This window comes from Eptesicus fuscus, chromosome 5, assembly GCF_027574615.1.
Source record: "Eptesicus fuscus isolate TK198812 chromosome 5, DD_ASM_mEF_20220401, whole genome shotgun sequence".
NCBI classification, from domain to species: domain Eukaryota; kingdom Metazoa; phylum Chordata; class Mammalia; order Chiroptera; family Vespertilionidae; genus Eptesicus; species Eptesicus fuscus.
The window spans coordinates 67,247,369-67,264,269 of NC_072477.1; the positions used below are offsets into that span (position 1 = coordinate 67,247,369).

Sequence of the window (16,901 nt, forward strand, 5' to 3'; positions counted from 1 at the left end):
ATAAAATTTAGAGTAGCATAGAATTAGTATTTCTGCTTATATATTCCTGGCTGATTTTTTTTTTTTTTTTTGTAAAGCAGCAACTTCACAATATTGACACACAGGTTTTAATACATTGATTAATATTACTTTGTTCAAACTTACTTAAAAGAAAAATATCAGTGGTCATTCAAGTAAAATTTTATTTGAACCTACTAAGCTACCGTTAACTCTAGAATATTTATTATCAAAAGGAAAGCCTCCAAAGAAATTGTGATTTGCGTTAATCAAGTTCCTGGAAAATATGTAAGGTCCATCTTAGATTGGGGAAGGAAGTCACAGGTATATTGCACGTTGACTGCTGATTGCAAATGATTCAGTGTCTATGAAACCTTATGTTTTGTCTGAATAATAAAATTTAGAGTACCATAGAATTAGTATTTCTGCTTATATATTCCTGGCTGATTTTTTTTTTTTGTAAAGCAGCAACTTCACAATATTGACACACAGGTTTTAATACATTGATTAATATTACTTTGTTCAAACTTACTTAAAAGAAAAATATCAGTGGTCATTCAAGTAAAATTTTATTTGAACCTACTAAGCTACAGTTAACTCTAGAATATTTATTATCAAAAGGAAAGCCTCCAAAGAAATTGTGATTTGCGTTAATCAAGTTCCTGGAAAATATGTAAGGTCCATCTTAGATTGGGGAAGGAAGTCACAGGTATATTGCACGTTGACTGCTGATTGCAAATGATTCAGTGTCTATGAAACCTTATGTTTTGTCTGAATAATAAAATTTAGAGTACCATAGAATTAGTATTTCTGCTTATATATTCCTGGCTGATTTTTTTTTTTTGTAAAGCAGCAACTTCACAATATTGACACACAGGTTTTAATACATTGATTAATATTACTTTGTTCAAACTTACTTAAAAGAAAAATATCAGTGGTCATTCAAGTAAAATTTTATTTGAACCTACTAAGCTACAGTTAACTCTAGAATATTTATTATCAAAAGGAAAGCCTCCAAAGAAATTGTGATTTGCGTTAATCAAGTTCCTGGAAAATATGTAAGGTCCATCTTAGATTGGGGAAGGAAGTCACAGGTATATTGCACGTTGACTGCTGATTGCAAATGATTCAGTGTCTATGAAACCTTATGTTTTGTCTGAATAATAAAATTTAGAGTACCATAGAATTAGTATTTCTGCTTATATATTCCTGGCTGATTTTTTTTTTTTGTAAAGCAGCAACTTCACAATATTGACACACAGGTTTTAATACATTGATTAATATTACTTTGTTCAAACTTACTTAAAAGAAAAATATCAGTGGTCATTCAAGTAAAATTTTATTTGAACCTACTAAGCTACAGTTAACTCTAGAATATTTATTATCAAAAGGAAAGCCTCCAAAGAAATTGTGATTTGCGTTAATCAAGTTCCTGGAAAATATGTAAGGTCCATCTTAGATTGGGGAAGGAAGTCACAGGTATATTGCACGTTGACTGCTGATTGCAAATGATTCACTGTCTATGAAACCTTATGTTTTGTCTGAATAATAAATCCTGGAGTTTTTATTAGTTTTATTGTTCAAATTTGGCATTGATTGATATATTGCCAAAATTTTTTATATGGCAGAAAATGAATTTAAAATGCTAGATTTTTAATGAAACTTCTTTAGTAATAATAGATTTCTCATTCTAAAATTTTTGGTTTATTTTTGCTTATGAATATTTTTTTTGTAAAAAATCCTATATCTTTCAGGTAGGGAATCTAATTGTTAGGAAAGGTTTCTATAGGGTATTTACTTATCCTGGGACTAACATGCAGGTATGAAGTGGGGGACATGGAGGAATGAAAATTGGAGCTGGAATGTGGCTTTGAGAATGAAGAAGGAAGGAAAATCATACACATAGGCCACAGGGTAGAAGAGCAGGAGGGTTAGGAACAGAGAGACTATCGGACAGTGAATGGACTGGGGAAGATGGGCGGGGAGCTATGGGTAAAATTGTGAAATGGACAAAGTTAGCCTTTTGTTCTCCAGTTTAATCTTTTTGCCTTATTATTTCCTGCTCATTCCAACAGGATCATGTGTGATGATACATGTGAAAGGTCTTTATGTGTCCTGAAGTGTGTTATCTGAGTATATTGCTATTATCTAGTTATTTTTTGTATATTCTATATTCCTCTCTATAAAAACTCATTCTCAGGGTAAGGTCAGCTAAATTCATTAATGCCATGATATAAATGACTGACAAGGCCCACGGGACCTTTCCCAGCAATTTCAGCATTTTTACAGAAAATCCTTAAGGATTTACTGGAAATTATGGATTTCAGGTTTTACCTGGCCTTTGACAGAAGTATGTTTTTGAACAGGGAACCCTCTTTAACACCTCTGAAATTTCATAAAGTAGGCATTGTTTTGTTTATAAATTGGGTCTTCACTAGTTTCATTCTATACCAGATCCGTTTTCTTTTCTGTTAAATCAGGTAGCAGTGCCTTTACCATAGGGTCATAGTGTGGAGTGAAGGAGGCAGTGTGTGTAAAGTACTTAGCACAGGACTTGGCTAATAGTAATTCACCAATAAATGGTGGCTATAATTATATCACTGACTCAGCTCAGTTCTGCTGGGATTTATGTACCAGTTCAGGTGAACAGAGATGCCCCTGTATCCCTGGCAGTTTAATTCTCAGCACCACCAACCTTCTGCCATGGAGATTCTCAAGGGGCACAGTTTACAATAGGGGAGATTGATCACGTGGGTATAGAGAGAACATAAAACCCTCCAAGGACTGAGCCCTGAAGGACTGGAGGAGACAGTCCTTCCATTGGGAGGAAAAGGTACTCCTCTCAGAAGTGGCTGGTGCTCTTGCCCAGCCCCTGAAGTGGCTCGGTTGAGTGTCCTCTGGTGCATCTAAGGGTTGCTGGTTAGATTCCCAGTCAGGGCACATGCCTGCGTTGTGGGTTAGATCCCAGTCAGGGAGCATGCTGGTCTATGTTTCTCACATCGATGTCTCTCTCTCTTCTTCCTCTCTGTAAGCATGCCCTTCCTCTCTATAAGCATGTCCTTCATATGTCTAAGCATGCCTTCAGGTGAGGATTAAAAAAAAAAAAAAGTGGCTGGCTCTCTTTCCCTGAGGTTGTGACCCTCCCTTGGGCTGTGTTCATTTCCACTATGACTCTCCCTGCCATGTGTCCTGTGACCCCTGTTTTCTCCTGACTCAGCTATGGATGTCTTTTCTTGTTCTCTCAGGAAAACACAGCTGCATCAAAGTGGTGTTTTCAAAGTGAATGTTGCTAAAATGGAAAGAGAAACCATAATGAAATAGAAAAACTGTTAATAGCATAAAAATAATCACCAAAGCACATGGTTCTGACTTGAATTTCATTAAAAGTACATTTCAATTCAGCCTACTTACTTTTCAGCTGTTCAATAGCCACATGTAGCTATTATATTATACTAAAGGCCTGGTGCATGACAATAGCCACATGTGGCTATTATATTATACTAGAGGCCTGGTGCACGAATGGGGTCCCTTGGCCTGGCCTGTGAGATTGGGCCGAAACCAGCTCTCCAACATCCCCTGAGGGGTCCTGGATTGCAAGAGGGTGCAGGACAGGCCAAGGAACCCCACTGGTGCACAATTGGGGCCGGGGAGGGATGTGGGAGGTTGGCTAGCCAGGAAGGGACCACGGGAGGGCTGCAGGATGTGTCCGGCCCATCTTGCTCAGTCCCAATCAATCAGACCCCAGCAGCAAGCTAACCTACCAGCTGGAGGGAGCGTCTGCCCCCTGGTGGTCAATGCACGCCATAGCAAGTGGTTGAGCGGCCTTAGCATATCATTAGCATATTATGCTTTGATTGTTGAACGGCCAACCAGTCAACCAGACACTTAGCATATTAGACTTTTATTATATAGGATTGGACAGCACAGCTCTAGACCTTTGACTGGTCGGCTGAGTATAAGCTCAGGGAGCAGGGACCAGCATGTCTCGTTCCCCGAACCTGGCAGAGAGCATTTCTCTTCAGGACTGATTCCTGACTTTTCTCCATTATTGCTAGAAATTGCTAGAGAATGGTGCATATTTCTTTGGTGCAGATTGTTATTAAATTTAATTGTGTAGTTAAATTACATTTAATTAAAAAGTGTTACATTCCTAGAATGCTTTAATACTAGTGTATATGTGTCCCCACATATACTTCCATTATCTAAAATAGTTTAGAAACTCAAAGTTTAAAATAGTACATTATTTTTGAAAAATGTTTCTTTGGAAATAATTTTTAGATTGATACTGTGATCAAGTTGAACTCTGATAAAAAGGGCCACTCAGAAAGCAGTAATACAGAGGGAAGTAGAAACAATAAGGATGATAAAGGAGAACATTGCTCTGAGAATAATATAAAACTGGCTGAAGAAGGGTCAGATGAAGATTTGAACTTGGTTCAGCATCAGATAATTTCTAAATGTTCAGGTAGGTGATTGGCTAATGATAATTATAGATGTTAAAGTATTAGAATTAGATATGTTTTTATCAGGTAAGTAGAAATAAATAATGAGTTATTTTTTGTGTGAACAATCAATCATAAGTTATTATTTAGAAGACTGTTAGGAGTCCTTAAGTATACTTAGAAAAATAATAAGATATATAATTTAATAAAATTGCTTTATTTCTGTATTTCATTACAGGAATTATTGATCTTTTTGATTACTAAAATTATACAATAAAATGTATCATGTAATTTATAAATACTTTTTAGGGATAATGCCACTTGATATTACTAATTCTTGGATTTTATAAGACTCCTTTTTTTCATAGTTATTAAATTAATACTGGTCAGAATGAATTAGAACAGCAGTTCTCAAAATATGGTCTTCAGAGCTCTGGGTGTCTCTAGGACCCTTTCAGGAGCTCTGCAAAGTAAAAACTACTTTCATCACAATATTGACATAATATATTAGTAATGTAGTTTATCATAATACTGAAATAATCAATTTGCCTTCTTGCCCACTGAATGGACATTTGCACTGATGGTGCAAAAACAGTGTAGGTAAAATTGTTGGTGCTTTAGCAAGGCAATGGCATAAATTTGAACCAAGGCAATGACATCAAATTGCACTATTAGCCCTTGTATTCTTCCTGACCAGGCACTGGCAGAAAAAAGAAATAGCCAGTGTCACTCAAGAATGTCTTTGAAGCAATAAAAATGAATAATCTTATTATATCTTGACCTTTGAATACACATCTTTTTAATATCTTTTGTGGTAGAATGGGAGGCACATATAAAACAATTCTGCTGTACTAGTATACCAAAATGTGAAGGTTGTGCTGAGGAAAAGTACTTGTGTGATAGTTTGAGAACTGAAGTGGCCACTTTTTAAATGGAACACCATCTTTACTTGAAAGAATGACTGACAGAAAAACTATTATCCTTTAGACTTGGGTATTTGGCATTCATATTTTAAAAAATCACCTGGCTGGTGTGACTCAGTGGTTGAATGTTGACCCATGAACTAGGAGTTCAGGTTTGGATTCCTGGTCAGGGCACATGCCCAGGTTGCTGGCTCAATCCCCAGTGGGGGAAATGCAGGAGGGCAGCTAATCAGTGATTCTCTCTTATCATTGATGTCTCTATCTCCTGTTTCCTTCCTCTCTGAAATCAATAAAAAATACATTAAAAAAAAAAAAAAAAAAGAAATGAGCCTGTTACCTCTAGGAAGACAACTGACAGTATTTTTTGTCAATGATAAAATTTGAGCTTTTAAGTGAAAGGTGGGATTTTAGAAAACTTATGTATGTCCATGTGAGCTTGACAACTTCCCGCTAGCAGGGTTGCCTAAGACCATCGGAAAACACAGATATTTACATTACGATTCATAACAGTAGCAAAATTACAGTTATGAAGTAGCAACAAAAATAATTTTATGGTTGGGGGTCACCACAACATGAGGAACTGTATTAAAGGGTCGTGGCATTAGAAAGGTTGAGAACCACTGCTCTAGAGTGACTTTAGAAGCAAATATGAGATTTCAGCTGTTTTCTATTAATCCAGATATTCAAAAATTAAAACAATGCTATTCTTCTCAGTATTTTTTTGAAAATATAGTTATTTTTAAAAAAGTATTACATTTATGTTAACATATAATTAGTAATAACATTTATTAGAAAATGAATAAATATTTACAATATTTTCAGTTTTGATTTCTAATATTGTAATTATCAATAGATATAACTCACATAAATAAAGCTACTTTGGACTCAGTAATTTTTAAGGCTGTAGAGCAGGAGTGGTGAATGTCTGCCCACGGGCCATGGAAGGCCCATGAAATCATTGGGTCTGGCCCTGCCAAGGTATTAGGGTTGAGTTAATTACATGTTTGACCAAATATAGCAGGCTCATTTTTAAGTTGATAATTGTGTATGGTGAATGATGTTATAAATATCCAAATGACACTTGGCAGAAAAAAGTTTCCCCACCAATGCAAGAGAAGGTGAGATTCATAAACTGTGAAAACTGCTGAGTTAGTATAAATTTGGGATGATATTAGCTCTCAACGTAAGGCCAAGTGATTCAGGATTATAGTCATCAGGAAATAAGGTATTGTAGTTGAGATGAGCTGTCACCCAGTTAAATTGTATTTAATATTGTTTCAGTACTGCATGATGAGTTACTTCAAAATGCCTGCTCTAAAGATGACTTGTGTACACGGAGCCTGAGCATGCTAGGATTTGCAGCTGGGAATTAGAACTAGAGGCTATTACATTTGAAGTACATACGCATTAAAATGTGCAGAGCCTCATTAATATGATCTTTTTGGATAAGCTTATTCCCTCTGAAAATGTTTTAATTTCCTTAAAGAGGAAGTAATCTACACTAATAAAAGAGAAACATGCAAATTAACCATCACTCCGCTACACTCACCAGCCAATCAGGAGTGAGTATGCAAATTAACCCAACAAAGATGGTGGCAGCCACGGAGCTGGAGTGAGCAGGAGGCTTGGGTTGCCCCCGGTGATGGAGGAAGCCAAACTTCCCGCCCACCCTGGCAGGCCCTGGCCTCCGCTCAAGGCTACAAAGTTTCAATTATAGAAGATAAATAAATCCCAGATACCTGCTTCCAGCTGGCCCTGGCCTCTGCTCAAGGAGGCACTAAAAAAAAAAAAAAAAAGAAAAGAAAAAAAGCCCCTTACCCAGGCTGGCCACACCTCTATGGGGTGAGGGTCCCTGCTGGGGGGCTTGGCCAGCCTGCAAACAGCCATCAGCCCCTCACCCAGGCTGGCCAGGCACCCCAAAGGGGGTATGGCAAGCCTGAAAACAGCCCTTAGCCCCTCACCCAGGCTGGCCACACCTCCATGGGGTGAGGGTCCCCTCTGGGGGGCTTGGCCTGCCTGCAAACAGCCATCAGCCCCTCACCCAGGCTGGCCACGTCCCCCCAGCGGGGACCCTCACCCCATGGGGGCATGGCCAGCCTGCAAACCACCACAGGCACCTCGCCCAGGTCGCCCATGCCCCAAGGGAACCCCCACCCTTATCTGGGACATCCTTCAGGGCAAACCAGCCAGCCCCCACCCAATGCACCAGGCCACTATCTATACTAATAAAAGGGTAATATACTAATTAGACTGGGAGACCTTCCGGATGTTCTTCTGGACAAAGCCATGGTGGTGGGGCTGAGGTAGAGGTGGTTAAAGGCCAAGAGGGGAGGGCAGTTGTGAGTGATCAGGCCGGTGTGTGTGGGGGAAGTTGGGGGTGAGCAGACCAGCAGGTGGGCCAGTTGGGGGTGAGCAGGCCGTCAGTGGGGGTCAGTTGGGGGTGATCAGGACAGTGGGGGGAGGGGCAGTTTGGAGTGAGCAGGCCAGCATGGGGGGAAAGTTGGAGGCGAGCAGGCCAGTGGGGAGGGAAGGTGATGGCGAGCAGACCAGCAGGGGGGGCAGTTGGGGGTGAGCAGGCCGGCAGGCAGAGCGGTTAGAGGCAATCAGGCAGGCAGGTGAGCGGTTAGGAGCCAGCAGTCCCAGATTGCGAGAGGGATGTCTGACTGCCAGTTTAGGCCCGATCCCTGTAAACCGGCAGTAAGACATCCTTCGAGGGGTCCCAGATTGGAGGGGTGCAGGCTGGGCTGAGGGACCCCCCCCCACACACACCATGCACGAATTTCGTGCACCGGGCCTCTAATATACATTATAAAAAAAATCATTGGACTCTTTGGATTTTCAAAAGTTGCAAAATTTGGCCTTTCTTAGCATAATATGCCATTTCTAATGATCTAAACTAGGGTGTCTGAGACTTCAGTGTTTGAGCAGTTATGCTCATTGCTGGATGATCATCTTTCATCAGGCTTCACAGAGGAAGTATCGCCCGGTGGTGGAGAGCTTTGGTTCTGGAGTCAGACAGATCAGGGTGGAAACTGACTGCCATTTAATAGTTATATCATCTTGGATATGTATGTCACTCAGTTATAAATTAGCCTTAGTTTACAAATTTTTAAAATGGGGCCAATAATTATAACCTTACAGGGTTATGATAAGGATTAAATGAGATAATGCATGTAAATAAAGTACTTAACACAGTGCCTATCAAGTAACACTATAAATGTTAGCTGCTATTATTAATATCATTAAACATGTTAAAACTTGAATGATGAAAATTCTAGAGTCCCTAATTTCAAATAAGTTACTTCCAATTATCCACAACTCAATAACATTTAGAGAATAGAATAAGTGGGAGGGGCATAGGTAAAAGGTGTCTGGTTACATGGAGTACTTTTCCAAATTTGTTTCTATATGTTGGAACCATTTTGTGTCACTTACTAGTATGACATGTTCATTTCACTGTATCTGTAGTGTACATGCCTTCTCGTTCAATTAGTTTGGAGCAGCTTTAAGATAGGGTTTTTGTATTATTCCTTATTTGTTAATTATATGAATATAAAAGGTATAGCAGAATGAAGGAGAAAGAATATGGGAATTAAAATCATACAAGACCCACTTTTGGGTTCAGTGCTATAATATATTAGTTATTTAAAAGGATCCAGTTATCTCAGCTATAAAATAGAATACATGTCTATTTCACAGGATTTTTAGATAATTATGTGAAAAACTACATGTGAAAGCACCTGTAAATCAAGATACTTGACCCAATGTTCCTTATTGCCATCAGCCATAAACATTTGTTGAATGAAAGAAGAAATAGTAAAAACAAAGCAAAACAAAGCTTTATGGCTTTTTAAACTTCAAGCTTATTTCTACTTTCAACACAATATAGATGAACCCAAATTAAAAGAATTGGATTCTCAACTTCAAGATGCGATTCAGAAGATGAATAGGCTTGATAAAATACTGATGAGGAAACAATATAGAGAAAAAGAAGTTAAGAAGCAAGGTCTAGAAATGAGAATAAAGCTATGGGAAGACCTGAAGGTAAGAATGATATAAACACATGCTAACATGTAAGAAGCCATTTCCTCTGTGACAAATAAAAAGAGCACAGACTGTGGTAGTTATTAATGTGGTCTGCCTTTATTCATTTACTAGAGGCCCAGTGCATGAAATTTGTGCATGGGGGGGGGGGGAGGGTATGAGTCCTTCAGCCCAGCCTGCACCCTCTCTAATCTGGGACCCCTCAAGGGATGTCCAGCTGCCCATTTAGGCCCAATCCCGGTGGGCCTAAATGGGCAGTTGGACATCCCTCTCACAATCTAGGACTGCAGGCTCCAAACTGCTTGCCTGCCTGCTTGATTGCCCCCTAACCACTCCCCTGCCAGCCTGATTGACGCCTAACTGCTCCCCTGCCAGCCCGATTGCCCCTAGCTGCCCTCCCCTGCTGGCCGGGTCAACCCTAATTTCCCTCCCTTGCCAGCCAGGTCGCCCCCAACTGCCCTCCCCTGCAGGCCTGGTTGCCCCTAACTGCCCTCCCCTGCAGGCCTGGTCACCCCGAACTGCCCTCCCCTGCAGTCCTGGTCGCCCTGAACTGCCCTCCCCTGCAGTCCTGGTTGTCCCCAACTGTCCTTTTCTGCTGGCCTGGTCACCCCTAACTTCCCTCCCTTGCCAGCCTGGTCACCCCTAACTGCCCTCCCCTGCAGGCCTTGACCCCCTCAACTGCCCTCCCTGTAGGCCTTGTCCCTCCCAACTGCCCTCCCCTGCAGGCCTGGTTCCCCGCAACTGCCCTCCCCTGCAGGCCTTGTCCCTCCCAACTGCCCTCCCCCAGGCCTGGTCCCCCCCAACTGCCCTCCCCTGCAGGCCTGATTCCCCCCCACCCAATTGCCCTCCCCTGCCAGCCCAGTCATTCCTAACTGCCCTCCCCTGCTGGCCTGGTAGCTTCTAACTGCTCTCCCCTGCTGGCCTGTTCCCCCACCAACTGCCCTCCCTTGCAGGTCTGGTTGCCCCCAAGTGCCCTCCCCTGCAGGCCTGGGTCCCCCCCCAAGGTCCTCCCCTACAGGCCTGGTTGCCCCCTACTGCCCTCCTTTTCAGGCCTGGTCCCTCCCAACTGCCCTCCCCTGCTGGCCTGATCACCCACAACTGCCCTCCCCTGCGGCCATCTTGTGTCCACATGGGGGCTGCCATCTTTGATGACATGGGGGTGGCCTCTTGTGTGTTGGAGTGATGATCAATTTGCATATTACCTCTTTATTATTAGGATTTTGTGGAGGAAGGTAACTTTTCAGCATTCCAGATTTTAGGCACTGCATTGGCACTTGTGTGTCCATTCCCCACCAACAACCCAGTAGGCATCCTGTTTCTTATTATTATTTGAGTAAACTTTTGTGACTAACAAGTGAGGAAGTCCTTCGTTTCATATTCTGGTCAAGATCTCTTCAGGAAGTTTTAAAGTGGTTGAGGTCTGGGACCACACTCTATTTGCTTCTGTCTCAGTATTTTTAGTGCTCGACTAAGTTTCCTTGGCCTTCTTGGACCTCTTATTCTCTGTAGTATTGAGGGGTGGATATTGACCAGATATTGGCACTGACTTGATGTATAGCAGTTGGCTCACACTTAATTTTCCCCCTCAAAGGAGAGCACTTTTAAGATAAGGAACATTGAAATAACTGGTTGTTTTTGATAAATTTCTCTTTGATCAAATGAGGTACTTCAGAGGAAATTTTCCTGACAATAATATGAATGAACAATAATGGCAACTAAGAATATATTTTTATAAGTTCTCAGGAAGACCACTGGGATGGAAAGAAAGGAACGCACAAAATGCAGTGCTTTAAACTAAAGAAATAATTTGTGTAAATTTCAACAGAAAAAAAATTTGCCCACTTATTCCTGTTGAATTTCAAAGCAGATTTTTTACTTGCTTGGAAACAAGAATTATAACTGGAAACATAATGAAATACAGTAGTAATCTTGAAATGTCCTGAAATTGTAATTTGATAATGTACTTTTAGGTTACTCATTAGTTAAAGAAATATTAAACAGAAACTTAAGTAACTTTAAGTAAGGTAATTCTATATAATAAAAGCCTAATGTGCTAAGTGTCCGATTGTTCGACCATTCGACCAGTGCTATGACACTCACTGACCACCACGGGGAAGACACTGACTGGTAGATTAGCTTGCTGCTGGGGTCCGGGATTGGGACTGAGTGAGATGGCGGACATGCCCTGGAGCCCTCTTGCAGTCCCTCCCCACCGGCCAGCCTCCCACAGTCCCTCCCCAGCCAGCCCCAATTGGCCCCGATTGGGACTGGCTGATAAGGGCCAGACATTCCCTAGAGCCCTTCTGTTGTGCCTCCTTGGCCCTGATCGTGACTGGTGGGGCCCTTCGGCCTGGCCTGCGCCCTCTCGCAATCCGGGACCCCTTGGGGGATATCAGAAAGCCAGTTCCTGCCCGATCCCTGCAGGCCAGGCTGAGGGACCCCACCAGTGCACGAATCCATGCACTGGGCCCCTATTTATGATATAATGTTGGACATTATATCTGACTCAATTTGGGAATACTTGACAGAATTTTGTGGGGACAGGAAACATTAATAGATTTCCTAATTAAAGGAATAAAAATGACCTAAATTTTCTTGTTTGTATGTACAAGATTGGAAACAAAGTTGGAATTTAACAAAATATCAATGTTGCTTTCTTTTTTTTTTTGTTAATCCTCACCCGAGGATATTTTTTCCATTGATTTTTTAGAGAAAGTGGAAGGGAAGGGGAGAGAGAGAGAGAGAGAGAGAGAGAGAGAGGGGGGGGGAGAGGGAGGGGGAGAGAGGGAGGGAGAGAGGGAGAGAGGGAGAGGGAGAGAGGGAGAGAGGGGGAGAGGGAGAGAAACATCCATGTGAGAGAGAGATCGTGATTGGTTGCCTCCTGCATGTGGGATTAAGCCTGCAACCAAGGTACGTGCCCTTGACCAGAATCAAACTTGCAACCCTTCAGTCCTTGGGCCGAGGATCTAACCACTGAGCAATCAGCAAGGGCCAATGTTGCTTTCTTTTCTTATATTTAAACTTTAATTTCTCTTTCATTAGTCTGCAAAACATAGGGAAGCTTTGCCAAGTAATGAAGAAATGGAAAATACAAAAAAGTTTCTAGCTTTGACTGCTGCATCAGAACAAACTGTTGGTGAGTAAAATTAATTCATTTTATTTTTATCTCAGTCATAGAATATTTGGATTAAGGTAAAATTCCCAATTCAATTATTTTTTCTTTTTCTTCATGAGTTTAATTCTTCGTTAGAGGAAATTATCACATTAGGTTGGATTATATGGAACTACCTTAAGCTTCGGTATGTTCAGAATTTTTAAGAACTTCTATCTGCTCAAGGGTAGGGAACAAGGCAGTGAAAAATTGGGAAAAAGGCAAAGTATGTGTTTGCCTTTACTTCTAGTATGTCTTAGGTGCCTCTAGACACCCAGTTTATGTAGACAGTTTCCTAATGGCCTAGGATCCTCCCACAAGGTATCTCACTCAGGGCTCGGTAACCCCTTTCATAAAAATCCATTACTAATTTGTCCTATTTCTTGTTCTCGAACAATCCTGCTCTTTTGAGACCAGCCAATTAATTTTGCACACATTTCTATTTCCCCCCTGGTGTATATGTATATTTGTGATCTCTCTCCTCTTCATCTTCCTTTTTCTTCTCCTCCTCCTTCTTATTATTTTTTAAATATAGAACTATTATGGAGTCATGGAATCTATTTAACTTACTTACCTGGTATATAGTGGTGAAAATTTTAGGGATTTGGGAAGCTGTTTTTTGGCAGGACACTTTTGAAATCCTTTAACCTATATCATATAAGTGGTCATCTAGTATTGCTTGGACATTAGACTGGCTTTAAGCAGGGACCTCTGATTTCTCTGAGAATCCTGGAATCCATTGGTTTTTTACAAAAGGAATGTCTAACACTTTAGAATCCCAAGAACCTGCAACTCTTTAGCATGAACTTTGATGTGGATGAAATCCTTCAGGTCTGTTCCTTCCCAGCCCCAGCATTGAGAGCTCAGAAGTTGCTTGGGTCTATCTCCATGCAGAGAGAATGATGCTGATCAATTCCGCCTATAGTGAGCTTAGTAGTTCCTCCAAAATGCATGTCTCCATGGAACCTCAGAATGTGATCTTGTTTGGAAATAGGATCTCTGCATATGTAATTAGTTAAGTTGAGGTTATACTAAACTAGACTGGGCCCTAAATCCAATAATTGGTGTCCTTATAAAAAGAGAAGATTAATAGAGACAGAAAAACAATGACATAGGGAAGAAGGCCATGTGAAGATAGAGATTGGAATAACCAAGGAACACCAGAATTCTGGAGCCACCAGAAGCTAGGAAGAGGCAAGGAAGGATTCTTTTCCAGAGACTTCAGAGGGAGCATGGCCCTGGAAATACTTTGATTTAAGATGTCTAGTTGCCATTACTATGAGAGAATAAATTCCTGTTGTTTTCAGCCACCCAGCCCATAGTAATTTGTTACAGCAGCCCTAGGAAACTAATACACTGACTATTCCAGCTTTCTTAGTGCAGGCACAAGACATCTGAATGAAGGAACAATTTTGGACATTTCCTCTCTAGCAAATACCATTTACAGAATAGCCAAGGGTAGACCTATGACCCCAGTTGCACTGCTTCATACATCTCCAGTAGAATGCAGCCAACCCAGCCGAGGCCCCATTCATGATGGAACAGAGACAATGGTTCCTGTGGTGTCCCTCAAATTACTGACCCACAGAATCACGAGCATAATAAAATGGTCATTGTTTTACGCCTCTGTTTTGTTGAAAAAAACAAACACCCCACACTTTTTATTATGAAATAATTTTAAAATTACATAAAAGTTACAAAAATAATATATAGAGTTCCAGTATACTCCTCATTCCCTAATGTTAACATCTTGTATAACCGTAGTACAATGATCAGAACTAAGACATTAACATTGGTGTAATACTATTACTTACACTAAAGACCTTAAAATTCATCAGTTTTCCCATGAATATCCTCTTTACTTTCTAGTATCCAATCTAGGATCCCATATTGCATTTAGTGTCCTGTCCCCCTAGTCTTCTGCAGTCGGTGACAGTTCCTCAGTCTTTCCTTGTCTTTATGATCTTGACATGTTTGGAGAGTATTGGTCAGTTATGTCATAAAATATCCTCCAACTTCAGTTTGTCTGGTATTTTCTCTTGACTCGATGGAGGTTATGCATTTTTGGCAAGAATACCCAAGAAGTGATGTATTCTTCTCAGTCTGTCTTAATATTTCTGTCTGCATGATATTAGTATTTCACTGCTTTTATTAGTATAGCTTTGTAATGCATTTTATTAGAGCAGGTATATAGTCTTTTTCAAAAAGTTTTTTTTAATATGTTTTTTTCTCTCTGAGAGCTGTTTAGCAATGACTACGTTACTTAAGAAAAAAGACTGCAAAGCACTTGTTGTAAAAATGCTTTTTTTACTAACTTAAACGTCTAAAGACTATTGTATGAAGATAATCTGTCTCGAAAAGTTAAACTTCTTATATTTTCTTTCATGTCTGTCTAATTCACCTTCATAGAACTGATTCTCCACCCCTATCCTATCTAATAAAAGAGTAATATGCAAATTAACCATCACTCCACCACAAAAGTGGCGGCGCCCATAGACACAAGATGGTGGCGCCCAGTCCTCTCAGGCCCAGAAAGGGCTGCCGCTGAGAGCAGGCAGCCTGAGGCCCCGGCTGTTGGCCTGGGAGGCGCCTTTGCACCCTCGGCGCAATCAGCTCCCAGCTGCGACCTGGGCCATAGGCCTGGGAGGAGCCTTTGCAACCCCCGGTGCTATCAGCTACCAGCCGTGACCCTGGCAGTGGCCTGGGAGGCGGCGCACACCCCTAGCGCGATCAGCTCCCAGCCGCGACCTGGGCCGTAGGCCTGGGAGGCAGCGTGCACCCCATGCACAATCCGCTCCCAGCTGTGATCTGGGCTGTCGGCCTGGAAGGCAGCGGCCCCCGCCCCCGCCCACCCCCCGTGAGATCCGCTCCCAGCCCCGATCTGGGCCATAGGCCTGGGAGGTGGTGCACACCCTGGTGCGATCAGGTCCCAGCTGCAACCCGGGCCATAGGCCTGGGAGGTGGCGCACACCCTCTCACGATCTGCTCCCAGTGGTGACCCTAGCCGTGGTCTGGGCAGCGGCTGCACCATCCCCTGCATCCCTCTCCTCCCCTACCCGCCCCCGTGCGCGATCTGCTCCTAGCCTCCTTGGCCTGGGCTGTGGGCCTGGGAGGCCCCCGCAACTGCCTGTCCCCTCCCTACCCCCCCCCCCCCCCCCCAGCAATCAGCACCCATCCACAGCCGGGGGGTGTAGGCCTGGGAGGCCGCTGTGCCCCCAAGAGCTATCCCTTCACTGAGGCAGCCTGGGGTGTCAGCCTCGAAAGAGCCTGCGCCCCCATGGAGCGATCCCCCCCCCACACACCTATAGCCTTGGAATTTCCCTTGCCCCCAGCAGAGTGCTTAGAGAGAGAAAAGGAATAAAAGGAGAAAAGAAAGAAAGGACAAAAGATGAAATATCAAGAAAAAGAAAGAGAAGGAAAAAAGGAAGAAACAACCACATGATATCACCTTTCCAAGGTCTCATGAAATTCCTGTTTAACGAGTTTATTTTATGACACTTTTAGTTTGGGTTTACATTTTTATTAGTTTGTCAAGACCACAGCAGGTACACTGTCCAATATGTTAAAGAAAAAACCCTATCTAATAAAGAGGGAATATGCAGGGGAGGGTATTTGGGGCTGACTGGACTGTCAGGGGAGGGCAGTTGGGGACTATCGGGCCGGCAGGGGAACAGTTAGGTGTCAGTCAGGCTGGCAGAGGAGTGGTTAGGGGGTGATCAGGCTGGCAGGTAGAAGTGATTAGGGGCAATCAGGCAGGCAGGCGAGCAGTTGGGAGCCAGCAGTCCTGTATTGTTACAGGCAGTCAGATATACCCCGTGGGGTCCCAGATTGGAGAGGCTGCAGGTTGGGCTGAGGGACACCCCCCCTCCCCAGTGCACGAATTTCATGCACCGGGCCTCTAGTCTATATTAATAAAAAGCCTGTGGCCGTGACGCCGTAATGCCGTCATGACCAAATGAGCTGCGGCTCTTGCGGCAGGCGGGGTGGGGCACGAGCTACTAGCTGTGGAGGGCTATGAGCTGTGGAGGGCTACAGCAGCAGAGAGTTATGAGTGGCAGAGGGCAGGGCATGAGCTACGAGTGGTGATGGGCAGAGTGGCCAGCTGAGGCAAGCGGAAGTGAGCTACACGTGCACGATTTCGTGTGCACTGGGCCTCTAGTTCCAAATAAAAAACATGGACAGTGTCAGAAATGAGATTCTGGATGCTATAGCATCTCAGCATATGTCCCTCAAAAAATGTATGCACACTTTTAACAACTGATAGCTCAATTGATGTTTCTTTCTTTTTAGATTTAAACATTGGGATGAATAATTATTGGAAGTGTGTATACTTTTTTTGGGGAA

General features: G+C 42.4%; 1 protein-coding gene across 1 annotated transcript in view; it reads left to right on the forward strand.

Annotated features, from left to right (window-relative positions):
• The first annotated feature begins 1,811 nt into the window (after nucleotides 1-1,811).
• Nucleotides 1,812-16,901, forward strand: part of FSIP1 (fibrous sheath interacting protein 1) — a 199,031-nt gene continuing 183,941 nt past the window's right edge. The window contains exons 1-4 of the mRNA XM_054715635.1: nucleotides 1,812-1,817; nucleotides 4,276-4,462; nucleotides 9,252-9,406; nucleotides 12,449-12,542. Coding sequence (XP_054571610.1) covers nucleotides 1,812-1,817; nucleotides 4,276-4,462; nucleotides 9,252-9,406; nucleotides 12,449-12,542 — 442 coding nt within the window. The remainder of the gene's footprint in view (nucleotides 1,818-4,275; nucleotides 4,463-9,251; nucleotides 9,407-12,448; nucleotides 12,543-16,901) is intronic.